Source organism: Hylobates moloch, unplaced genomic scaffold (assembly GCF_009828535.3).
Source record: "Hylobates moloch isolate HMO894 unplaced genomic scaffold, HMol_V3 SCAFFOLD_12, whole genome shotgun sequence".
In the NCBI taxonomy this organism is placed as follows: domain Eukaryota; kingdom Metazoa; phylum Chordata; class Mammalia; order Primates; family Hylobatidae; genus Hylobates; species Hylobates moloch.
The window spans coordinates 102,769,899-102,791,600 of NW_026652287.1; the positions used below are offsets into that span (position 1 = coordinate 102,769,899).

A 21,702-nucleotide genomic window follows, 5' to 3' on the forward strand; every position below is an offset into this window, starting at 1 on the left:
CCCCCCTCCTCCCCTCTTCCCCCTTCCTCGCCACCTCTTCCCCCCTCCTCAACACTTCTTTCCCCCTCTTCCCTCCTCCTTCCCCCCTCCTTCGCCTCTTCCCCCCTCGTCCCTTACCTCTTCTCTCTTCCCCTCCTGCCCCAACTTCCATCCCCTCTTCCCCTCTCCTCCTCCCCCAATCCTCCTCCATTCTTCTGTCCTCCCCTTTCCTCCCTCATTCTTCTCTGCTCATCTAGTGGCTGGGAACCAGGGAAGCTGCTCAACACCCTAGGAAGCATGGAACAGCCGCTCCAACAACACAGAACGAATTGGGCTAAAATGCCCCTCGTGTCAATATTGAGAAACCAGGATGCAGACACACATCCTTGCAGCCTCACACGTGCATGTGTGTGTGTCTGACACTCCATCAGATGGAAGTCCATGGGAACAGGGATGTTAGAGTGCTCTACTGACCAACTTATCCACCCGGAGGCATCTTCAGTTCTTAGCAGAGGGAATGAATGAGTCTCGCGCTCCGACTGTCATTGATCGAGAGTGTATGACAAGCCAGGCATTGATCATAGTCCTTCATGTGTGTGATTACCACTGGCCATCTCGATTCTTTAAGGAGGAGGCTCTAGCTATCCTCACATTACCTGGGGACAGGTGAGTCACCTGCACAAGCTAGGGCAGTCAGGGCCACTCGGGACTCCATGCAGGCCTTTCTAGGGCTGGAGACCCAACTCCAGAGTCCCCTGCTGTGTCCTTACAGCTCCTTCCCACTGAAGGTTCCCAGACCAGGTGGGGTAAATGTATAGCCTCATCTGGATTTTTTTTCAGAAGACACCATTCTCTTCATCTGTCAGTCTATTTGGGCTAGTATAACAAAATGCCATAGACTGAAACGGGCCCCGTAGAGACAACAGAAATGTATTCTCACAGTTCTGGAGCTGGGAAGTCCAGGATCAAGACGCCAACAAATTCAGTGTCTGGCAAGGGCCACGTTCTGCTTTGGAAGTGGCATTTTCTCACGGTGTCCACAGATGGTGGAAGGGGCAAAGGAGTCTCTGGGGCGTCTTTTATAGGTGTGGGAGGCTCCACCCTGATAACCTCATCACCTCCCAGAGGCTCCACCTCCTAGTACCATCAGCCTGGGGGTGAGGACCCAACATACGAATTTTGGGAGGACATATACATTCAGATGCTAGCATATCCCTTTCCTGTGTCTTTCCTAGAGTGTCAGTATCCAAAAGCAGCAACCCAACATTGAGGCAAATCACGGCCGGTCCTACCATAGCTCCTGTATGCTGCAGCCTGGGTGCTTCAGCGCTCCACACAGAGATGCCACTCCGTTATCTTCCAGGGCATTTGAGCCCAGATCGAGGAGGGACAGGGACTTACTGCACAAGAGGACTTGGGAAATGGAGTCACAGGAGACAGAGGTGAGACAGCAGTACATCAACCTGCAGAGAAACACATCGTCTCCCAGCCCACTGAGGCTTCCTATGGTAATATTACCATATTCTCTTTGTCACAGGCAAAACCTTTCCAGATGTTCCTTGAACTCTGCTGTCACTCAAGAAAATAAGGAGCTGGGTGCAGTGCCTCACACCTGTCATCCCAGCACTTTGGGAGGCTGAGGCGGGTGGATCACCTGAGATAAGGAGTTTGAGACCACCCTGACCCACATGGTGAAACCCCATCTCTACTAAAAATACAAAATTAGCCAGGTGTGGTGATGCATGCCTGTAATCCCAGCTACTCGGGAGGCTGAGGCAGGAGAATCACTTGAACCCGGGAGGTGGAGGTTGCAGTGAGCTGAGATCGTGCCACTGCACTTCAGCCTGGGTGACAAGAGCAAAACTCCATCTCAAAAAAAAAGAAAAGAAGGGGATTAAAACTTGTAACACCTACAGATGTACAGAAGGACGAACGTGGAATACAGTGTCCCAACAAACAGAATCTCAGATTCCAGTTCCAAGTCAGATCATCAGCAGCCAGAAGACCTAGGGCAAAAGTCACCCATTCTTTGCAACAGAGTATACATATGGCTTAACAGAATGTACTGGACAACACCCCATGTGGAATAATTTTTGTTTGTTTTGTTGTTTAATATACATTTTTTGTTCGTTTTTTGAGACAGAGTTTTGCTCTGTCGCCCAGGCTAGAGTGCAGTGGCACGATCTCCGCTCACTGCAAGCTCCGCCTCCTGGGTTCATGCCATTCTCCTGCCCCAGCCTCCCGAGTAGCTGGGACTACAGGCGCCCGCCACCACGCCCAGCTAATTTTTCTGTATTTTTAGTAGAGACGGGGTTTCACCGTGTTAGCCAGGATGGTCTCGATCTCCTGACCTCGTGATCCACCCACCTCGGCCTCCCAAAGTGCTGGGATTACAGATGTGAGCCACCGCGTCTGGCCTGTTTAATATACATATTTAAGGTTTTGTTAAAAGAATAGATTTTAGGTGCTCTAGCCACAAAAAAATAAAATACATCAACGATGTCAGATGATGAGTACGTTAGTTTCCTTGACAATGGTCAACACTTTACTATGGATACGTATATCAAATGCTTTTTGTTTTAAAAATTATTTAATCACAATGTACCATATACTTTGCTAACAGTTGACTTTAAATGTTCTCACGTCCTCCAAAATGATAACTCTGTGAGGTGATGGATATGTTAATTAGCTTGATTATAGTAATCATTTTATAGTGTATGCATATATCAGAACATCACATTGCATGGCTTAAATATATGCAATTTTTAAGTTTTTAAATCTTTTTCTTTTTTTCTTTTGAGATAGAGTCTTGCCCTGTCTCCCAGGCTGGAGTGCAGTGGCACAATCTCGGCTCACTGCAACCTCCACCTCCCAGGTTCAAGCGTTTCTCCTGCCTCAGCCTCCCAAGTATGGGAGTATGGGCATGTGCCACCACACCCAGCTAATTTTTGTATTTTTAGTACAGATGGAGTTTCCCCATGTTGGCCAGGCTGGTCTGGAACTCCTGAGCTCAGGTGATCCTCCCGCCTCGGCCTCCCAAAGTGCTGGGATTACAGGCATGAGCCACCATGCCCAGCCAGCTCCATTTTACTGATGAGCAACTGAGGCATGGAAAAGGAACTCAGGTCTAGCTATGGATTCCACATTCTGCTGCACCCCTCAGTGAGCGCTGCATTGTTTTGATAATGGGTGGATCCAGGCGCACGCTTCGGAAATCTGCTCCAAACGTGCTTCCTGCAGACCAACTTACATCAGCCTCTCCAGGGCACAGTGTGGGTGCTTCAGGGCTTCACACAGCAACGTCATTCCTTCGTCCCTCAAGGGATTTTCTACCAAGGAGAGGTGTTTCAGCTTGCTGTTGCAGGCCAGGACAGAGGCGATGTCTTCACAAGCTTCACTGGAGATGTCACACTTTCCCAGTCTACATGTGAAACACACACCGTGAGACGGGACCAAAGCTTTCAATCGCTCATGAAACATTAGCCACGGACCGGCCGGGCGCGGTGGCTCACGCTTGTAATCCCAGCACTTTGGGAGGCTGAGGCAGGGGGATCACGAGGTCAGGAGATCGAGACCACGGTGAAACCCTGTCTCTACTATAAATACAAAAAAAAAATTAGCCGGGCGTGGTGGCGGGCGCCTGTAGTCCCAGCTACTCAGAGAGGCTGAGGCAGGAGAATGGCGTGAACCCGGGAGGCGGAGCTTGCAGTGAGCCGAGATCGCACCACTGCACTCCAGCCTGGGCGACAGAGTGAGACTCCGTCTCAAAACAAAACAAAACAAAAAAAACATTAGTCACGGACGAAATGACACCTCTGATTCTACTCTTGCACCTGCCAATCCAATGTCTATACTACAGACTCTTTTTTTTTTTTTTTTTGAGAAGGAATCTCACTCTGCTGCCCAGGCAGGAGTGCAGTGGTGCGATCTCAGCTCACCGCACCCTCCACCTCCCGGGTTCAAATGATTCTCCTGCCTCAGCCTCCCAAGTAGCTGGGATTACAGGCGCCCACCATCACGCCCTGCTCATTTGTATTTTTAGTAAAGATGAGGTTTCACCATGTTGGCCAGGCTGGTCTTGAACTCCTGACCTCAAGAGATCTGCCCACCTCGGCCTCCCAAAGTGCTGGGGTTACAGGGATGAGCCACCACGCCCGGCCACATTACAAACTTTTAAGAAGTGCAAACGTAACGACGTGACTCCCTCATTAATCCCGTGGGTTTGCACTGAAGTTAGGAAAAATGTCTAAACCCACGTTTCTCACTGCCTGGGGTGATTTGCCCTAAGGGACATGTGGAAATGTCTGGGTATATTATTGTCACAATGGAGGCAGCCAGGGATGCTGCTCAACACCCTTCAGCGAACAGGACAGACCCTGCAACGAAGGAGTATCCAGAACTCGATAATCTGACTCTCTGTCAATAGCACTATAAGAAATAGGAAAAATCAAACTGTTTTTTTTCCCTACTTTCACACACTCAGTGCAACATGCTTCTGTGACCGGAGAGGGGAGGGCAGCTCGCCCCACATATCGGGCAGCTGTTTTGCAGCCACTAAGTGGGTGTCAATCCTGACACTTCCTAGAGGGGCTAGACACAGAGTTGATCATCAATTATGCCTGTGTGATGGAGCCTCCATAAAAATCCTAAAAGAATGTAGTTCAGAGAGCGTCCACGTTGGCAAACACATCCACACGCCCCACCGCAGCTCCACAGAGACAGACACTCTTGCACTCGTGTGGGGAACAGAAAGAGAGATCAGATTGTTACTGTGTCTGTGTAGAAAAGGAAGACATGCCGGGCGCGGTGGCTCACGCTTGTAATCCCAGCACGTTGGGAGGCCCAGGTGGGCGGATCACGAGGTCAGGAGATCGAGACCACGGTGAAACCCCGTCTCTACTAAAAATACAAAAAAAAATTAGCCGGGTGTGTTGGCGGGCGCCTGTAGTCCCAGCTACTGGGAGAGGCTGAGGCAGGAGAATGGCGTGAACCCGGGAGGCGGAGCTTGCAGTGAGCCGAGATTGTACCACTGCACTCCAGCCTGGGTGACAGAGCGAGACTCCGTCTCAAAAAAAAAGGAAGACATAAGAAACTCCATTTTGATCTGTACTAAGAAAAATTGTTTCTACTTCGAGATGCTGTTAATCTGTAACTTTAGCCCCAACCCTGTGCTCATAGAAACATGTGCTGTATTGAATCAAGGTTTAATGGATTTAGGGCTGTGCAGGGTGTGCCTTGTTAACAATATGTTTGCAGGGAGTATGCTTGGTAAAAGTCATCGCCATTCTCCATTCTCGATTAACCAGGGACACAATGCACTGTGGAAAGCCACAGGGACCTCTGCCCGAGAAAGCCCTGGGTATTGTCCAAGGTTTCCCCCCACTGAGACAGCCTGAGATATGGCCTCGTGGGAAAGGAAAGACCTTACATCCCCCAACCCGACATCCGTGAAGGGTCTGTGCTGAGGAGGAGGAGTGAAAGAGGGAGGCCTCTTTGCAGCTGAGATAAGAGGAAGGCTTCTGTCCCCTGCTGGTCCCTGGGAATGGAATGTCTAGGTGTAAAGCCGACCATTTCCATTCGTTCTATTCTGAGATAGGAGAAAACCGCCCTGTGGCTGAAGGCGAGATATGCTGGCAGCAATACTGCTCTGTTACTCTTTGCTACTCTGAGATGTCTGGGTAAAGTGAAACATAAATCTAGCCTACGTGCACATCTGGGCACAGTACCTTTCCTTGAACTTATTCATGATACAGATTCCTTTGCGCACATGTTTCTCTGCTGACCTTCTCCCCACCTGTTGCCCAGCCACATTCCCCTCACCAAGATAGTAAAAATAGTGATCAATAAATACTGAGGGAACTCAGAGGCCAGCACCGGTGCAGGTCCTCGTACATTGAGTGCTGGTCTCCTGGGCCCACTGTCCTTTCTCTATACTTTGTCTCTGTGTCTTATTTCTTTTCTCAGTCTCTCATCTCCACCTGACTAGAAATACCCACAGGTGTGGAGGGGCAGGCCTCCTTCACACTCGGGACCCTTCCAGATCTCGTCCTGTGTGTCTCTCCATCTGGCCACACATCTGTATCTTTCAGATCATTTATTAAATTAGGTGAGAGTCAGATCCCACACGGTACGAGCTCAGTCCCACAAGACCACCCTTGACTTCAGATGCCAGTTGCAAGCGCCGGGTTTCTCTGCCTGTGTTTGACCAACCGGCTATACATGGGGGTTCCCCTGACCCCTTCCTTGGCTTAGACTGATTTGCTAGAGTGAATCACAGACCTCAGGAAAGCAATTACATTTCATAAATGATTGCTTGAGCGCAGGAGGCAGAGGTTGCAGTGAGCTGAGATCCCACCTCAGCCTCCCAACTAACTGGGACTACAGGCGCCCACCACCACACCCAGCTAATTTTCATATTTTTAGTAGAGATGGGATTTCACCGTGTTGGCCAGGATGATCTCGAACTCCTGAGCTCAAGTGATCTGCCCGCCTCGGCCTCCCAGAGTGCTGGGATTACAGGCCTGAGCCACCATGCCTGACCCCTGGCTGCCTTCAGATCCCTCTTCACCCTGCTCAAAGGGCAATGCTATGCCCGGCTCCTGGCCGCCTTCAGATCTCTCTTCTCCATCCTGCTCAAAGGGCAATGCATATACAAGTGTTTATGCATGGATTGTTTGCTCCCCATTGTGATAATTTTTTAAAAGCTCCTCAGTCTTTTGACTTTTTATTACTTACTGCATGCCTGTATCTAATTTCTTCTGTGCTGCATAGAAAGCTCCTCATTCTTCAAGCCTCTTGATTGAAACTATGATGGGGATCTCTCCTCTCAGATCAAGAGGAAATGAGAGAGAAGATGGAGCAGAAGCCATATTTAAAGATAGAGATCATGGTAAAGTGTTCTCAGAAGCCTGTGCAAACATTCATGCCCAAATGCAGGAAGCTCAGTTAATTTTTAAGCAGGATAAACACAAAGAAATACCAAAACCACACACAATGGGGGTGGGGGGGAACCTTAAAATTAGCTGGAGACAAGACACATTAAGCACGCTGCCTACAATGGGACGAAATATACTGATGTCTAAATTTAGAAAAAGCATGGAAGCCTGAATGGGATGGAATTACATCTTTAACATGTAAAAGAACAAAAGAAAGAAAACAGCAAAAACCTACAATTCCCTGATGTGTGGGGGGAAATCGTCTACAAAAATAAAATCAAAACAGATATTTTTGGTCTCAAATACACCGTGGTCACCTGGTTTATAACGATAACTACTGTTGTTCACTCGAGAAAAAGTCGTCTTTCAACAGCATTCTGTGTTCATATGTGAAATTTTTTCTTTTAAAACCTGACTTTATACTACATAGAAACATTTATTCAAAGTAGGTCATAGCCCCAATTGTGCATGGTACAATAAGACTTTTAGAGAAAAATGCATAGGAAGTTATTATGATGACTTTGGGCTTGGAAACAATTATTTTCTTTTGAGACAGGGTCTCACCCTGTCACTCAGGTTACAGTGCAGTGATGTGATGACAGCTCACTGCAGCAACCTTGGACCTTTGGGCTCAAGAGATTCTCCTGCATCAGCCTGATGAGTAGCTGGGACTACAGGCATCCACCACCATACCTAGATAATTTTTTGTTTGTTTGTTTTTAGAGACGGGGGTCTCACTATGTTGCCCAGGCTGGTCTCCAACTCCTGGCCGCAAGCAGTCCTCCTGCCTCAGCCTCCCAAAGTGCTGGGATCACAGGCATGAGCCGCCAAGCCTGGAAACAATTCCCTAAACAAACACAAAAAGCAGCTGAACACAAAAAGACACATTCAGTTTTGATAAAGAATCTCTCCTAATTCAAAGATGATATTAAGAATGTGGAAAACCAAACCACAAAGAAGATATTTGCAATGCATGTATTTGACCTAGGATTCATTCCACAATATAGGAAAAACACCTGTCAATCAATTAGAAAAAGACAACCCAATAAAACAATGGGCTACACCAGCACATCAAACAGACATATCACAACAGGAAGCCCAGAAAGTCAAACAAATGAAAAGGCGCTCCTATTATTAGTCATTAGAGAAATGCAAATTAAACCCGCTCAGATATTATGCCCAAAGCAGAATGGATTTGAAAAGATCAACACCCTTCAGTGTTGGTGAGAAAACGGGACAAGTGGAACGCATTCATTTCATAGGTGTATAATCTGGTTAAAAGATACTGATTAAGTCTAGTTTCACTGGAAGTTTCATAAAAGCATATTTTTAAAAACAGCTTTGTACATTTCATTAGTAAAATTTCCTAGTTTTAAGAATGCACTGTTGTTATGTAAGATGTTGCCTTCAGTGGAAGCTGGGTGGTGACTGGTATATGGGGCTTCTCTGTACTATTTTTGTAATTTCCTGTGAGTATAATAATCTCTCAATAGAAAGTAAACAACAACAACAACAAAGTAAAATGGCTGATGTGGAGAAACAGGTGTTTGTCATAAGGGTTTCCAGACACACATGAATTAAGGTGTGGTATCCATTAAAATGTTTGTCCAGGGCCACTGTATAGTATTGGATGCTTTTTCCTAGTACAAGAGCCCCTGGGTTGGATTTAGGCAAATACCCCATTCTGTTTTAGCCAAGCTGACCCCCTCCCACCACCAGAAGAGAAGCATCACTCTAATCTCTCCTAGGGCACTTCACAGGCTAGCACTACTGGACTAGATAATCCTTCGTTGCTGGGAAGCTGTCCTGTACATTACTGGGTATTTCGCAGCATCCTTGGTGATATGGTTTGTCTCTGTGTCCCCACCCAAATCTCATCCTGTAGCTCCCGTAATTCCCATGTGTTGTGGGAGGGACCCAGTGGGAGATAATTAAATCACGGGGGCGGGTCTTTCCCAGGCTGTTCTCCTGACAGTGAATATGTCTCACAAGGTCTGATGGTTTTATAAAGGGGAGTTTCCCTGCACAAGCTCTTTTCTCGTCTGCCGCCATGTGAGATACGCCTTTCCACCTTCCACCACGATTGTGAGGCCTCCCAAGCCACATGGAACTGTAAGTCCAATAAACCTCTTTCTTTTGTAAATTGCCCAGTCTCGGGTATGTCTATCAGCAGAGTGAAAACAGACTAATACACTTGGTCTCTATCCACCAGATGCCAGCAGCACCCTCCCCACTCAACTGTCATCATTGAAAATGTCTCTAAACATTGACATCCCCAAAGGGACAAAACTCCCCCCATTGAGAACTACTGAGCTAGAGAGAAGACCTTCGACCACCAATACCACATTGAAGTAAACAAAGAATAGTTAGTTTACCCCAAAAGGCAACATTCCCAGCTACATTATGTCTATCATGGCAGATATGTTCCCCAATCCTTAAGTTAATATATAATACATAAAACTCTATGCAAATAACATAATTATGAAATGGAGCAAAATAAGATGGAATTTGGAAAGCTCCCCCTGAGAAGAGAAAGAGTAGAAGTTAAAAAAAAAAGTTGCCATGATATGGAAACAGCTTGAATGAGGAATGAGATCTACAGCAGTTCTATAAGCTCAAACAACCCTTATTCATAGAAACTGCCTCTTTCTCCTGATGAGTCTGGATGCATAAAGTTAACCAAGTATAGATGAATCTGTCAATTACAGTTTTGACGGTTACTGCAAAGAAAAGACAGTGAACTGGGAGAGAGAAGAGCGTATTCTCTTGGGGGGTTTAATGGGCTGATTTTAATTTATTTTTAATTTATTATTATTTTTTAGATGGAGTCTCGTTCTGTTGCCCAGGCTGGAGTGCAGTGGCGCGATCTCGGCTCACTGCAAGCTCCGCCTCCCAGGTTCACACCATTCTCCTGCCTCAGCCTCCCAAGTAGCTGGGACTACAGGCGCCTGCCGCCATGCCCGGCTAATTTTTTTTTTTTGTATTTTTAGTAGAGACGGGGTTTCACCACGTTAGCCAGAATGGTCTCGATAGCCTGACCTTGTGATCTGCCCACCTCGGCCTCCCAAAGTGCAGGGATTACAGGCATGAGACCCCGTGCATAGCCTGGGCTGATTTTATTTATTGCTGCCTCAATGACTTCTCTTTGTTCTGTTTGGAAAGATGGATTGGCCAGTGATTATTCTACTATAAAGATACATGCACACATATGTTTACTGCGGCACTGTTCACAATAGCAAAGTCTTGGAACCAACCCAAATGCCCATCGATGATAGACTGGATAAAGAAAATATGGTACATATACACCATGGAATACTATGCAGCCATAAAAAAGGAAGAGTTCATGTTCTTTGCAGGGTCATGGATGAAACTGGAAACCATCATTCTCAGCAAAGTAACACAAGAAGAGAAAACCAAACACCGCCTGTTCTCACTCATAAGTGGGAGTTGATCAGTGAGAACACATGGACACAGGGAGGGGAACATCACACACTGGGACCTGTCGGGGGGTGGAGGGCTGGGGGAGGGATAGCATTAGGAGATATACCTAATGTAAATGAGTTGATGGGTGCAGCAAACCAACATGGCACATGGATACCTATGTAACAAACCTGCACATTGTGCACATGTACCCCAGAACTTAAAGTGTAATAATAATAATAGAAAAAGAAAGATAGATTGGCTCTGCCTGGCAGTCACGCAATTAGGATAGGGGCTGCTCTGACAATTTTCAAGAGGAAGAAATTACTTTGGGTAAGTCATTCTCCCCCGGCTTTAATGCTGTCAACTGCCAAATCAGACGATCACACTTGTGATCATTAACATGCTTCAGTTTTAAGTTTCTATAAATATCTTTAGGAAAAAAAAATGGTGTTCTGGTTTTGGCCTGGTTGGTGGAGGGCAGAACCAGGAAGAATCAAGGGAGGTGTCCTTGAGATGAGGCTGGGTACGGTGGCTCATGTGAAGTACTGTAATCCCAGTAGTTTAGGAGGTCAAGGTGGGCAGATCGCTTGAGACCAGGAGTGCAAATCAGCCTGGGCAATATGGTGAAACCCCATCTCTACAAAAAATTACAAAAATTAGCTGGGTATGGTGGCATGCACCTGTAATCCTAGCTACTTGGGAGGCTGAGGTGGGAGGATTGCTTGAACCCAGGAAGTTGAGGTTGCAGTGAGTCAAGATCGCGTCATTGCACTCCAGCCTGGGCAACAGAGTGAGACCCTGTCTCAAAAAAAAAAGAAGTAATTAAAGTGAGTACTAGAGATGGGAAGGCGGAAACAGATCTTCTGAGAGGAGGCCTTGCTCGGCAGAATCTACCTTCACCTTACGAGAGAGACTGAGATTCAAAAGATGAAAAACAAGAGAGATGAAGGCTGATGCAAAGACCCTCCAGGAAGGAAAACAAGAAAATCAAACTGCAAAGCCACCTTGGAAAGAAACAGCACTCGGCATGAACAGCCCGGACTTACATCAGCTCTTCTATCTTGCACATTGGATGTTTCAGCGTCTCACACAGGTGCCTGACGTCAGAATGGGAGAGGCTAGTACCATACAGGCTCAGAAGTTTCAGATGAGGGTTGTGAAGAACTGCCTTAAATAATTCTGAATCATGTCCAAAGTTAGACACAGAAGTAAATCTGCAAAAGATTAAAAAACATAGCATCATGCAATGAGATCCCAGCACAAAGACAGACACCTCTTGTATGATTCTTCCTGCCCTGAATGCTGGGCCTCACCACACTGTTTCTGGAATTCTGGTTACTCCTGCCCGTGAATTATTTCTCCATGGGGTCTTCAGACACCAGACAGCACAGAGGCTCAAGCTGCTTAGAACTTTCCTGTTTCTTCCTAGCCCCTCCACTTCTGCATAACTCCAAACACGTAAGGAAACTGAGTCAGACGTATCCCATGTTAAACCGAGCCCCATGGGGACAGGAACAAACCATACTTGTACCTCTTTGTATTCTGAGATTAACGCCTCACATAAAATAGACGCACACACATCTGAATTAATGCTCCAAGCAAAACTGTGTTACCCAAGGAAAGAACCTATTTCTGTTTTAAAAGTAAGATTTTTTTTTTTTTTTTAAATAAAGGAGACAATGTTATTTAGTGTCAAAAAACTCAGGCTCCAGAGTTACAGGAAACTGGATTTGACATTTTGCTTTTCTCCTTGTTGCTTTTGCAAGATTGGACAAATGACCCAATGGCTGTGTGGCCCAGTCTCTTCATGAAATAGATATGGTCATGGTAATTAAGAAATTAGCATTTAAGGCAAGGCATGGTGACTCACACCTGTAATCCCAACAGTTTGGAAGGCTGAGGCAGGCAGATCATGTGAGGTCAGTAGTTTGAGACCAGCCTGGGCAACAAGGCGAAACCCCATCTCTACTAAAAATACAATAAATTAGCTGGGCATGGTGGTGCATGCCTGTAATCCCAGCCACTCAAGAGGCTGAGGTAGGAAAATCACTTGAACCCAGGAGGCGAAGGCTGCAGTGAGCCGAGATTGTGCCATTGCACTCCAGCCTGGGCAACAAGAGTGAAACTCTGTCTCAAAAAAAAGAAATTAGCATTTATTGTAATGCCTGGAACACGGCCAATTCATGTTGGCTTTTATTTTAATATCTACATGTATATGCCATATATGCGTATTTATAAATCAAATACATAACTACAAACCAAATATGTATCTATAAACCAGATATGTACATATTTATTTACCAAATACAAAACCAGAATATGTACTTATAATCCAGACAAAATTTATGTATAAACCATATATATGTATGTATTTATTAGCCTGATAAATGTGTATTTACAAACCAGACACACATAAGAATAAATACATGACACATAAAACTTGCTCTATGTGACTCCTGGCATTACAGCAGATGAGTGCACCCTGATTTCTCTCCTAGTCAACTTTAAGAAATGACAGAGAATTTTAAAAGTAAACATTTTTACCACGTTCAAAAACTAGAATGGAAATTTTGAGTAGGCCAGAATCAAAAGACAGATAAGGGCAGATCACAGAGGGGAACGGCAGGCTGGAGGAACTGTGGGGATTGCAGGCACAGTGATCCCCTAAATGTCTGAGTGACACCCAGGTACCACCTGCCCGGAGATAAAGGAAGCCAGGAGCTGGTGACAGGGCGGTGAGATGTACAGGGATCTGTGTGGCGAGGGTGAGCAGAGCCTGACCCAACTAACAGGTGGAAATGCTACCACAGGAAAACAGGGAATCCAGGCCAGGCATGGTGCATGGTGGCCCATGTCTGTAATCTTAGCACTTTGGGAGGCCAAGGTGGGTGGATTGCCTGAGCTCAGGAGTTCAAGACCACCCTGGGCAACATGATGAAACCCCGTCTCTACTAAAATACAAAAATTAGCCGGGCATGGTGGCGGGCATCTGTAGTCCCAGCTACTGGGGAGGCTGAGGCAGGAGAATTACTTGAACTGAGGAGGCGGAGGTTGCAGTGAGCCGAGATTGCACCACTGCACTCCAGCCTGGGGGACAGAGCGAGACTGTCTCAGAAAACAACAACAACAACAACAACAAAAAACCAGCTAACCCCCTTGATTTCTGGAGACACCTGTGAGAATAAGGGGGGGCAAAAAGGACAGGAAGATCCGGCCCCCAAGCCACCACACCACATTAATGAAAGCACCAGGATTGGTTAGCCAGGCAGCTGCAGTGAATGCCAACCATCGGCCAGCAGCAAACAATCCAGTCAACAGACAATATGGTGGCAAAACAGTCACAAAGATGAACATGTAATCAGGAATCACCGCCGTTTCAGGATGCTCAACCTCATGGAAAAGGGGCAAACTAAAATAGAAGAGTTGATTATGATACCATTTGTTGACTCTTTGCCTTGTCAACTTTTTCCTTTTTCTGCACATAAAATGATAAAAAATGCAATTGCTGAGATGAATAAAGAAGCAGAAGCCTGGGCTCATTCCTTCAACTTTGAGTCCAATCCCTCCCCAACGTTAGGGATTAAGGAACGCTGGAGGTATGTGTGTTTGGAACGTATTGATCCATCTGTGATTAGTCTGCCCTACATAACCCAGGGAATCAATCTACTTCTCTCAGCCTCTACTGATGCCACTCTGCTTCCAGAAACTATTATCAGTTTTCTCAAGTATAACTTTTCCCTTAACTATAAGTGAAAAAAAAGTTGACAAAGCAAATAGAACAGGATCTGAATGAACCATTCCATGTGAGTGATGGCAGTTGGATACCTCCAATGTTCCCTAACCCTAACCTTGGGGAGGCATTAGAATTGATGTTGAAGGAATGAGCTCTGGCTTCTGATTCTTTATTCATCTCAGCAATTGCATTTATCGTGCCATATACAGAACAGAAAAGAGAAGGAAAAACATTTTTCAATTTCAAGGCATGTGGCTAGATACTTTTGAAGATAAATGACCAAACTGTCTCTATCATTTCTGGACAACTTAAAATGAATCTAATGATATTTTTACCAGACATTGAACTAAAGGACTTGTGTAAAATATCAATGAATTGGGAGGTCAAGGCAGGTGGATCACATGAGGTCAGGAATTTGAGACCAGTCTGGCCAACATGGTGAAACCCCGTCTCTACTAAAAATACAAAATTAGCCAGGCATGGTGGCGGGCACCTGTAATCCCAGCTACTGGGGAGGCTGAGGCAGGAGAATTGCTTGAACTTGGGGGGCGGAGGTTGCAGTGAGCTGAGATTGCGCCATTGCACTCCAGCCTGGGCGACAGAGTGAGACTCCATCTCAAAAAAAGTTTTTTTAAATAAAAGATCAATTATTTATTCTCACTGTCATCAACACTGTGAAGAAGCACTAATGTCCTAATTTTGTAACCTAAGGTTCCTAGGAAGGACATGTATATCTTAATTCATGCCTTCACCCAGGTTTATCCAGATTACTGTTCTTCTGGTTCATGTTGCCATTGATCTCATCCAAAAATCAATGACTTCTTGTGCTTTGAGACTGAATTTATAAAACAAAAATCAATGACAAATGTCTTAATTGCAAGACCACTAACCGCCTCTTCCTTGCTACTATTCCTCACATATCACATTGAAATTCAGATACTGCTCATGTGTTATAATCAAGCCAGTCCCCTACTTTAACATTTTCCAGAAAAAAAAAGTTCAGTGAGGTCCACCTTTTACTATCCATGTGGGATCTTTAGAAATTCTTTTATGAGTCAATTCCTTCATTATTTTCAGCACGCATTCATTCTATGGATGTTTAGTGAGCCCCTACAAGCTTTGTATTTTTCTAGATGCTGAGGATGTGAGGGTAAATGCATCCCCATCCATCATGGAGGTTTAGTCAACAGAGAAACACGGTGCTCCCCAAGATCACTCCTAGCTTTGGTGACTCGCTAGGAGATCTCGTACGACTTGCAATACAGTCATACAATGGCTATGAGTTATTTCAGCAAAAGGATACAAAGGAAAAACCACCAAGGGGAAAAAGAACATAGGAAAATTCCAGAGAAAACCAGACAAAAGCTTCCAAGAGTCCTCTCCCCGTGGGATCACCAGGACACCAGGACACAATAAATTCCTCCAGCAACAAAATGTGAGAACACATGTGAAGTGTCATCTACCAGGGAAGCTCATTAAGAACTCAGTGTCCGTGGTTTTTACTGGGGCTTGTCATATAGGCACCCTCTGCTTAGCATGAGCCAAAATTCAAAACTCACCGAAGGAAACCAGACATTCAGTATAAACCACAGTGTCGGTAGAGTTTAGGGACAGTGAACCATTCTTATCAGTCAGGTTGGTGGAAACTCTCCCAAAGTCCAAGTCTCAAGACATCAGCCAGGCCAGGCGCGGTGGTGGCTCACGCCTGTAATCCCAGCACTTTGGGAGGCCGAGGCAGGCGGATTACGAGGTCAGGAGTTCGAGACCAGCCTGGCCAACATGGCGAAACCCCGTCTCTACTAATACAAAAATTAGCCAGGTGTCGTGGTGCATGCCTGTAATCCCAGCTACTCGGGAGGCCGAGGCAGGAGAATCGCTTGAACCCAGGAGGTGGAGGCTGCGGTGAGCCGAGATCACGCCATCGCACTCCAGCTGGGCAACAAGAGCAAAACTCCGTCTGAAAACAACAACAACAACGAAACAAAAACAAACACAAACACAAAAGACATCAGCCAAGGACCAACCCAGCAAGCAGACCTTTCTAGAGACAGCAGTCTTAAGTCTGCTATGTTAACTTTTTTCTGCACAAATATGTGGGCCAATAATTCAATGCAATAACTGTTACCAAAAAGATGTATACGGTGCTTTGGGAGCATAGCAAGTCTTCCGTGATGACATGACCTTTCAAGCTGAAGGAAGACTTAAAATTTAACCTGAAAGCAGTAAGTTTGCTTATAGGGGTGAAGAGAACAGCACGGAACACACAAATCACGACAAGTAAAATATCAGGGAACGACTGTGTTTCTATCCTCTCATAACACTATTTGTATAAAAGTAATAACAAAAACTTTATTAGGATTAAAAGAAACTGAAGAAAATATCGCACATCAGCACTCTGTTTTATGAATGCTACCTATTATGCTTATCTTATTTTTTTTTTTACAAATTTAAGGCTATTTTTCCGTCTGTCCTCAGCACTCTTCCTTTCTCACCTGAGAAACATCTATTCTCCATCCACCCACATCCAAGCAGAGGTCACCCCTAACCCAGGCTGCTTGCTCTCTGGCCCTCCAACTAGATTTCATTTTACATGTCACTACATTTTTTTTTTTTTACTATACTTTAAGTTCTAGGGTACATGTGCACAACGTGCAGGTTAGTTACATATGTATCCATGTGCCATGTTGGTGTGCTGCACCCATTAACTTGTCATTTACATCAGGTATATCTCCTAATGCTGTCCCTCCCCCCTCCCACCCCACAACAGTCCCCAGGGTGTGATGTTCCCCTTCCTGTGTCCATGTGTTCTCAATGTTCGATTCCCACGTATGAGTGAGAACATGCGGTGTTTGGTTTTCCGTCCTTGCGATAGTTTGCCCAGAATGATGGTTTCCAGCTTCATCCATGTTCCTACAAAGGACATGAACTCATCCTTTTTTATGGCTGCATAGTATTCCATGGTGTATATGTGCCACATTTTCTTAATCCAGCCTATCATTGATGGACATTTGGGTTGGTTCTAAGTCTTTGCTATTGTGAATAGTGCCACAACAGACATACATGTACATGTCACTACATTTAACACACTGGATTGCAGCTCTGCATTTATGCATTGGTCTTCTTCCAAAAAGGCCACGGTAGAGAGAAGGAAACTCTGCCGTTTGCTTAAAGGACAGGTTAACATCAAACTTACATGAGTCTTCGGAGTTTACAAACAGGTTGAGCCAGCGCTTTGCAAAGAATCGCCAGGGAGGCATCGTCGAGGCTGGTATTTTCCATGTCTAACCTCTGGAAGTTCTTGTTGGTAATGAACACTAAGCAAAGCTCCCGCCAGTAGACAAGCTTCTCATTGTAACTATGAGAGAACAAAGATCGTTATTCTCCGGTGGCTAAACTCAATTCAAGACGTTCTCAAAACAGGCCGAACACCATTTCCAAAGCCCCTCAAAGCTGACAGACACCCAGGCCTGAACAGGGAGGTCAGCCAGGTAAACGGAGCCAACACGACATAATAGTTAGAAAGTAGGCCCTGGCCAGGCAGAGTGGCTCAAGCCTGTAATTCCAGCACTTTGGGAGGCCAAGGCAAGAGAATCGCTTGAGCTTAGGAGTTTGAGGACAGCCTGGGCAACACAGCAAGACTCCATCTCTATTAAAAATGTAAAAAATTAGACAGGTGTGGTGGCATACACCTGTAGTCCCAGCTATTTGGGGGCTAAGGTGGGAGGATCACTTGAACCCAGGAGTACAAGACTAAAGTGAGCTATGATCATGCCACTGCACTAAGCTAGGGGAACAGAGCTAGACCCTGTCTCGGAAAAAAAAAAAAAAAAAAGAAAATGAGCACTATTTACAATAGCAAAGACACAGAATCAACCTAAATGCCCATCAATGATAGACTGGATAAAGAAAATGTGGTACATATACACCACGGAATACTATGCAGCCATGAAAAAGGAACAAGATCACGTCCTTTGCAAGGACATGGATGGAGCGGGAGGCCATTATCCTTAGCAAACGAATGCAGGGACACAAAACCAAATACCACATGTTCTCACTTATAAGTAGGAGCTGAATGATGAGATCACATGGACACAGGGAGGGGGACAGCACACACTGGGGACTGTTGGAGTGTGGGGCTTGGGAGGAGGGAGAGCATCAGGAAGAACAGCTAGCGATGTCGGGCTTAATACCTGGGTGATGGGATGATCTGCCCAGTAAATCACCAGGACACACGTCTACCTATGTCACAAACCTGCACATCCTGCACATGTACCCCTGAACTTAAAAGTTGGAAATAAAAAAAAGAAAGTGGATCCTGAGACAAGAGTAATTGATTGGAATCAAACTCTGGTGTAAACATCTGGTAACTATGTGACCCTGGACAAGCTATTCAACCTGATTCTGCTTCGTTTCCTCCTCTTTTAGATGAGAATACTTGATTGTTCTGTGAACAAGGGTTATTTGGTGACCCCTCAGTGAACAGGGAACTGTATCCAAAAACATTATCATGAACAGCAGCATGTATCTGAGAGCTAACGTGTGAGCTGGGAACATGAACCCGATGGAAGAATACAAGGCAAAATCAGCAGAGGGAAAAGGCCTGTGGAAAAAATGCAGAGGAAACAAGGCAGGAACTTCCAGGAGTCCCCTCTCAGTGGCGTCACCGGGGGATACTGCACAAACTATGGAGGGGGAAAAAAAAATAGTCTGGCAACAATAAAAATGGTGAAAAAAAAAAAAAAGAAAAAAGGAAAGAAAAAGAGAGAAAGAAAGAGGAAGGAACGGAGGGAGGAAGGAAGCAAGCAAGGCCGGCCGCAGTGGCTCACACTTGTATTCCTAGCACTTTGGGAGGCCGAGATGGGTGGATCACCTGAATTCAGTAGTTCAGGAGTTCAAGACCAGCCTGGCTAACATGGTGAAACCCTGTCTCTACCAAAAATACAAAAATTAGCTAGGCGTGGTGGCGGGCACCTGTAATCCCAGCTACTTGGGAAGCTGAGGCAGGAGAGTCGCTTGAACCCGGGAGGTGGAGGTTGCAGTAGGCCGAGATCACACCACTGCACTCCAGCCTGGGTGAGAGAGCAAGACTCTGTCTCAAAAAAAAAAAAAAAAAAAAAAAGTCCAGCTAGCGGCCTCTTAATCTCACACGGGCCCTATGAAGTAGATAAAACTTTTATTTCTCTTTATACAAATGGAAAAAGTTCAAGAAGTTGCAGCTCATGGTCCCACAGCTGACAAATAGTAGTGCCAAGGCTCGAAGGGAAGCCTTTCTGACTCCAACCTCCATCCTTTTAAGCACAGTAGCATAAGGCCCATGAAATACCCACAGGCCACTAGAGCAAACTCCAAGCGTGGTGCATGGGGCAGGGGATTAATAGACAGACTCACTCTGAGATGCATCCGGAGTCATCTGGAAAGATATTCTCCATACACATGCGAAGTGTCGTTAAATGTTGACAATGCTTCAGGCAGAATGAAGCTATTACCAAATGTTCTATGCTACCAATATAAATGAAAACTTCTTCAAAGAAATTCATCACTTTGGTTACAAATTCTTTTTCCTGAGTTTCAAACAAACCAGTGAATAGTTCCGGGAAACCTATGGCTTCCCTATCAGCTTCACATTGACTTAAACTTTCAAGGCATTGGGTTATTTCCTGCTTTAGGTCTTTTGACAGTGGAAAACCAAAAGAGGTCTCCAGCATGCTGACAATGTCTTCTGTTGAAATTCCAAACATGAATATCCCCACCTGGGTCAAGAGGGTTTGAGGCTGAACCACACTTGCTCTTACAAGCTGGGTTATGCTTCCAATGGCCGGGTGAGGATCGTCTTTGGGTCGTTTGAGCAAATAAAACACGGCGGCACAAAACTCTTGGAGACACAGATGGGTGAAGGCAAAACAGTCCCCTCTCCTTTGGAGGAGTCTCATACCCACCCACATCAAGCCCTCAGACTCAGATAACCCATTTCTCCGGAGATCCCCGTGGGAAAAGACAAATGTGTATGTCCAAATTCCCTCCGCAGCCAAAGCACACAGGCTTCTTAGTCGGGCTCTGTTCACCTTAGGTGGAAAACTCTGACTGCCTGCTTTGAATACAGTTGTTAAAAAGGATGCATATAAAGAGGTGGTGTTTTGGGAGTTTATTTCAAGGTCTTCTCCCCTCTCTAGCCTCTGTTTCACACAAGTACAGACCAACCAGCATATAAAGGGATTATGGCACAAGATAAACAGCGGCCCACTATCTCTCACAAAATTGATGACTTTCAGGGCTTTGCTCTTCTCACCAAAGAAGTAGGAGAAATACGACTTCTTTTCAGATTCAGTGAATCCTAAGAGCTTTATGAGTTTTGGATGCTGCAACAGAAAATAGTGTTTTTGCATAGCCAGTTTTCCTAATGCAATAAGCAGAGAGGATTCTGGAAGCATCTTTTTTTGCAACAAACTGCTCAGGATAATTGGCATTGGCTGCCGCTGCCTCCAGTCATTGCTCAAGTCAGCCTTAAGTTGCAAGTTAAACTTCAGTTGCTCAAAGCCATCCATGATGAACAGAATTCTCTCTGGCTGGGAAAAAATGTCTTCGATCTTCTCTGAAGGCTCAGGCCAGTCCCTAGAGAGGAGCTCCAGTAAGCTGGTCTCTGCGATACCGTTCATTTCATAGACATTGAGGAAAAACACAAATGTGAACCTATCCTTCCATAAGTTTCCCTCTGCCCAGTCCAACATCACTTTTCTTAAAAGGGTTGTTTTTCCAATTCCATCGGGACCTTCCAGGACCACAGTGCGTCGTCTAGCCGCAGCAGTATATGCGTCATTCAATTCTTTATACTCATTTTTCATGGTTTCTTTGTAGAAATGCACAGGGACGTGAAGACAGGTTTCCTTCTCCCATATGAGTTGAAATTTTTCCTTCATATGCTTTCTGTATGGGTTTAGCTTATCTGTGTTAATGAGAACAGGATATAAGATAGTTTAAAATGCACTCATTTTTTTATACTTCTGAGAACTGTAAACCAAAAATAAAATTCTAATACTCGCCAGCCATCTGAAGCCAGGGTGCTTTTAAAATTTAACCTGAGAGACTGGTTCACGCCATGATGGGAAGTGGGGGTCAGACATACTTTATTATACCTCTCCATTAACATGAACACAGGCTTTAAGTCTGATAAGAAACATTTTACAACCTATTCTTTCTGAAGGCTTCCTCTGCAGATAAGGATATGGATCTCCATAATCCTTTATCTTAGATAAACTCAACCAGTTGTCAACCAGAGAATTTTTTTTTTTTTTTTTTTGGGGGAAAGGATTTTTATAAACCCCCCAGTTGTGTGCAGTGGCACAATCTCGGCTCACTGCAATCTCCGCCTCCCGGGTTCCCGCCATTCTCCTGCCTCAGCCTCTCTGAGTAGCTGGGACTACAGGCGCCCGCCACCACGCCCGGCTAATTTTTTTTTTGTATTTATAGTAGAGACGGGGTTTCACCGTGGTCTCGATCTCCTGACCTCGTGATCCGCCCGCCTCGGCCTCCCAGAGTGCTGGGATTACAAGCGTGAGCCACCGCGCCCGGCCAGGCACGTACTGGTTGACGGCCGGGCACGGTGGCTCACGCCTGTAATCCCAGCACTTTGGGAGG

At 45.5% G+C, this 21,702-nt stretch overlaps 1 protein-coding gene across 1 annotated transcript in view; it reads right to left on the bottom strand.

Moving 5' to 3' along the window:
• Positions 1-1,267: 1,267 nt before the first annotated feature.
• NLRP9 (NLR family pyrin domain containing 9) overlaps positions 1,268-21,702 on the bottom strand; it is a 25,146-nt gene continuing 4,711 nt past the window's right edge. Inside the window, exons 2-6 of the mRNA XM_032171693.1 lie at positions 19,459-21,010; positions 17,264-17,425; positions 11,384-11,551; positions 3,230-3,400; positions 1,268-1,442 (exon numbers count right to left, since the gene is read on the bottom strand). Of these exons, the coding sequence (XP_032027584.1) occupies positions 1,268-1,442; positions 3,230-3,400; positions 11,384-11,551; positions 17,264-17,425; positions 19,459-21,010 (2,228 nt within the window). The remainder of the gene's footprint in view (positions 1,443-3,229; positions 3,401-11,383; positions 11,552-17,263; positions 17,426-19,458; positions 21,011-21,702) is intronic.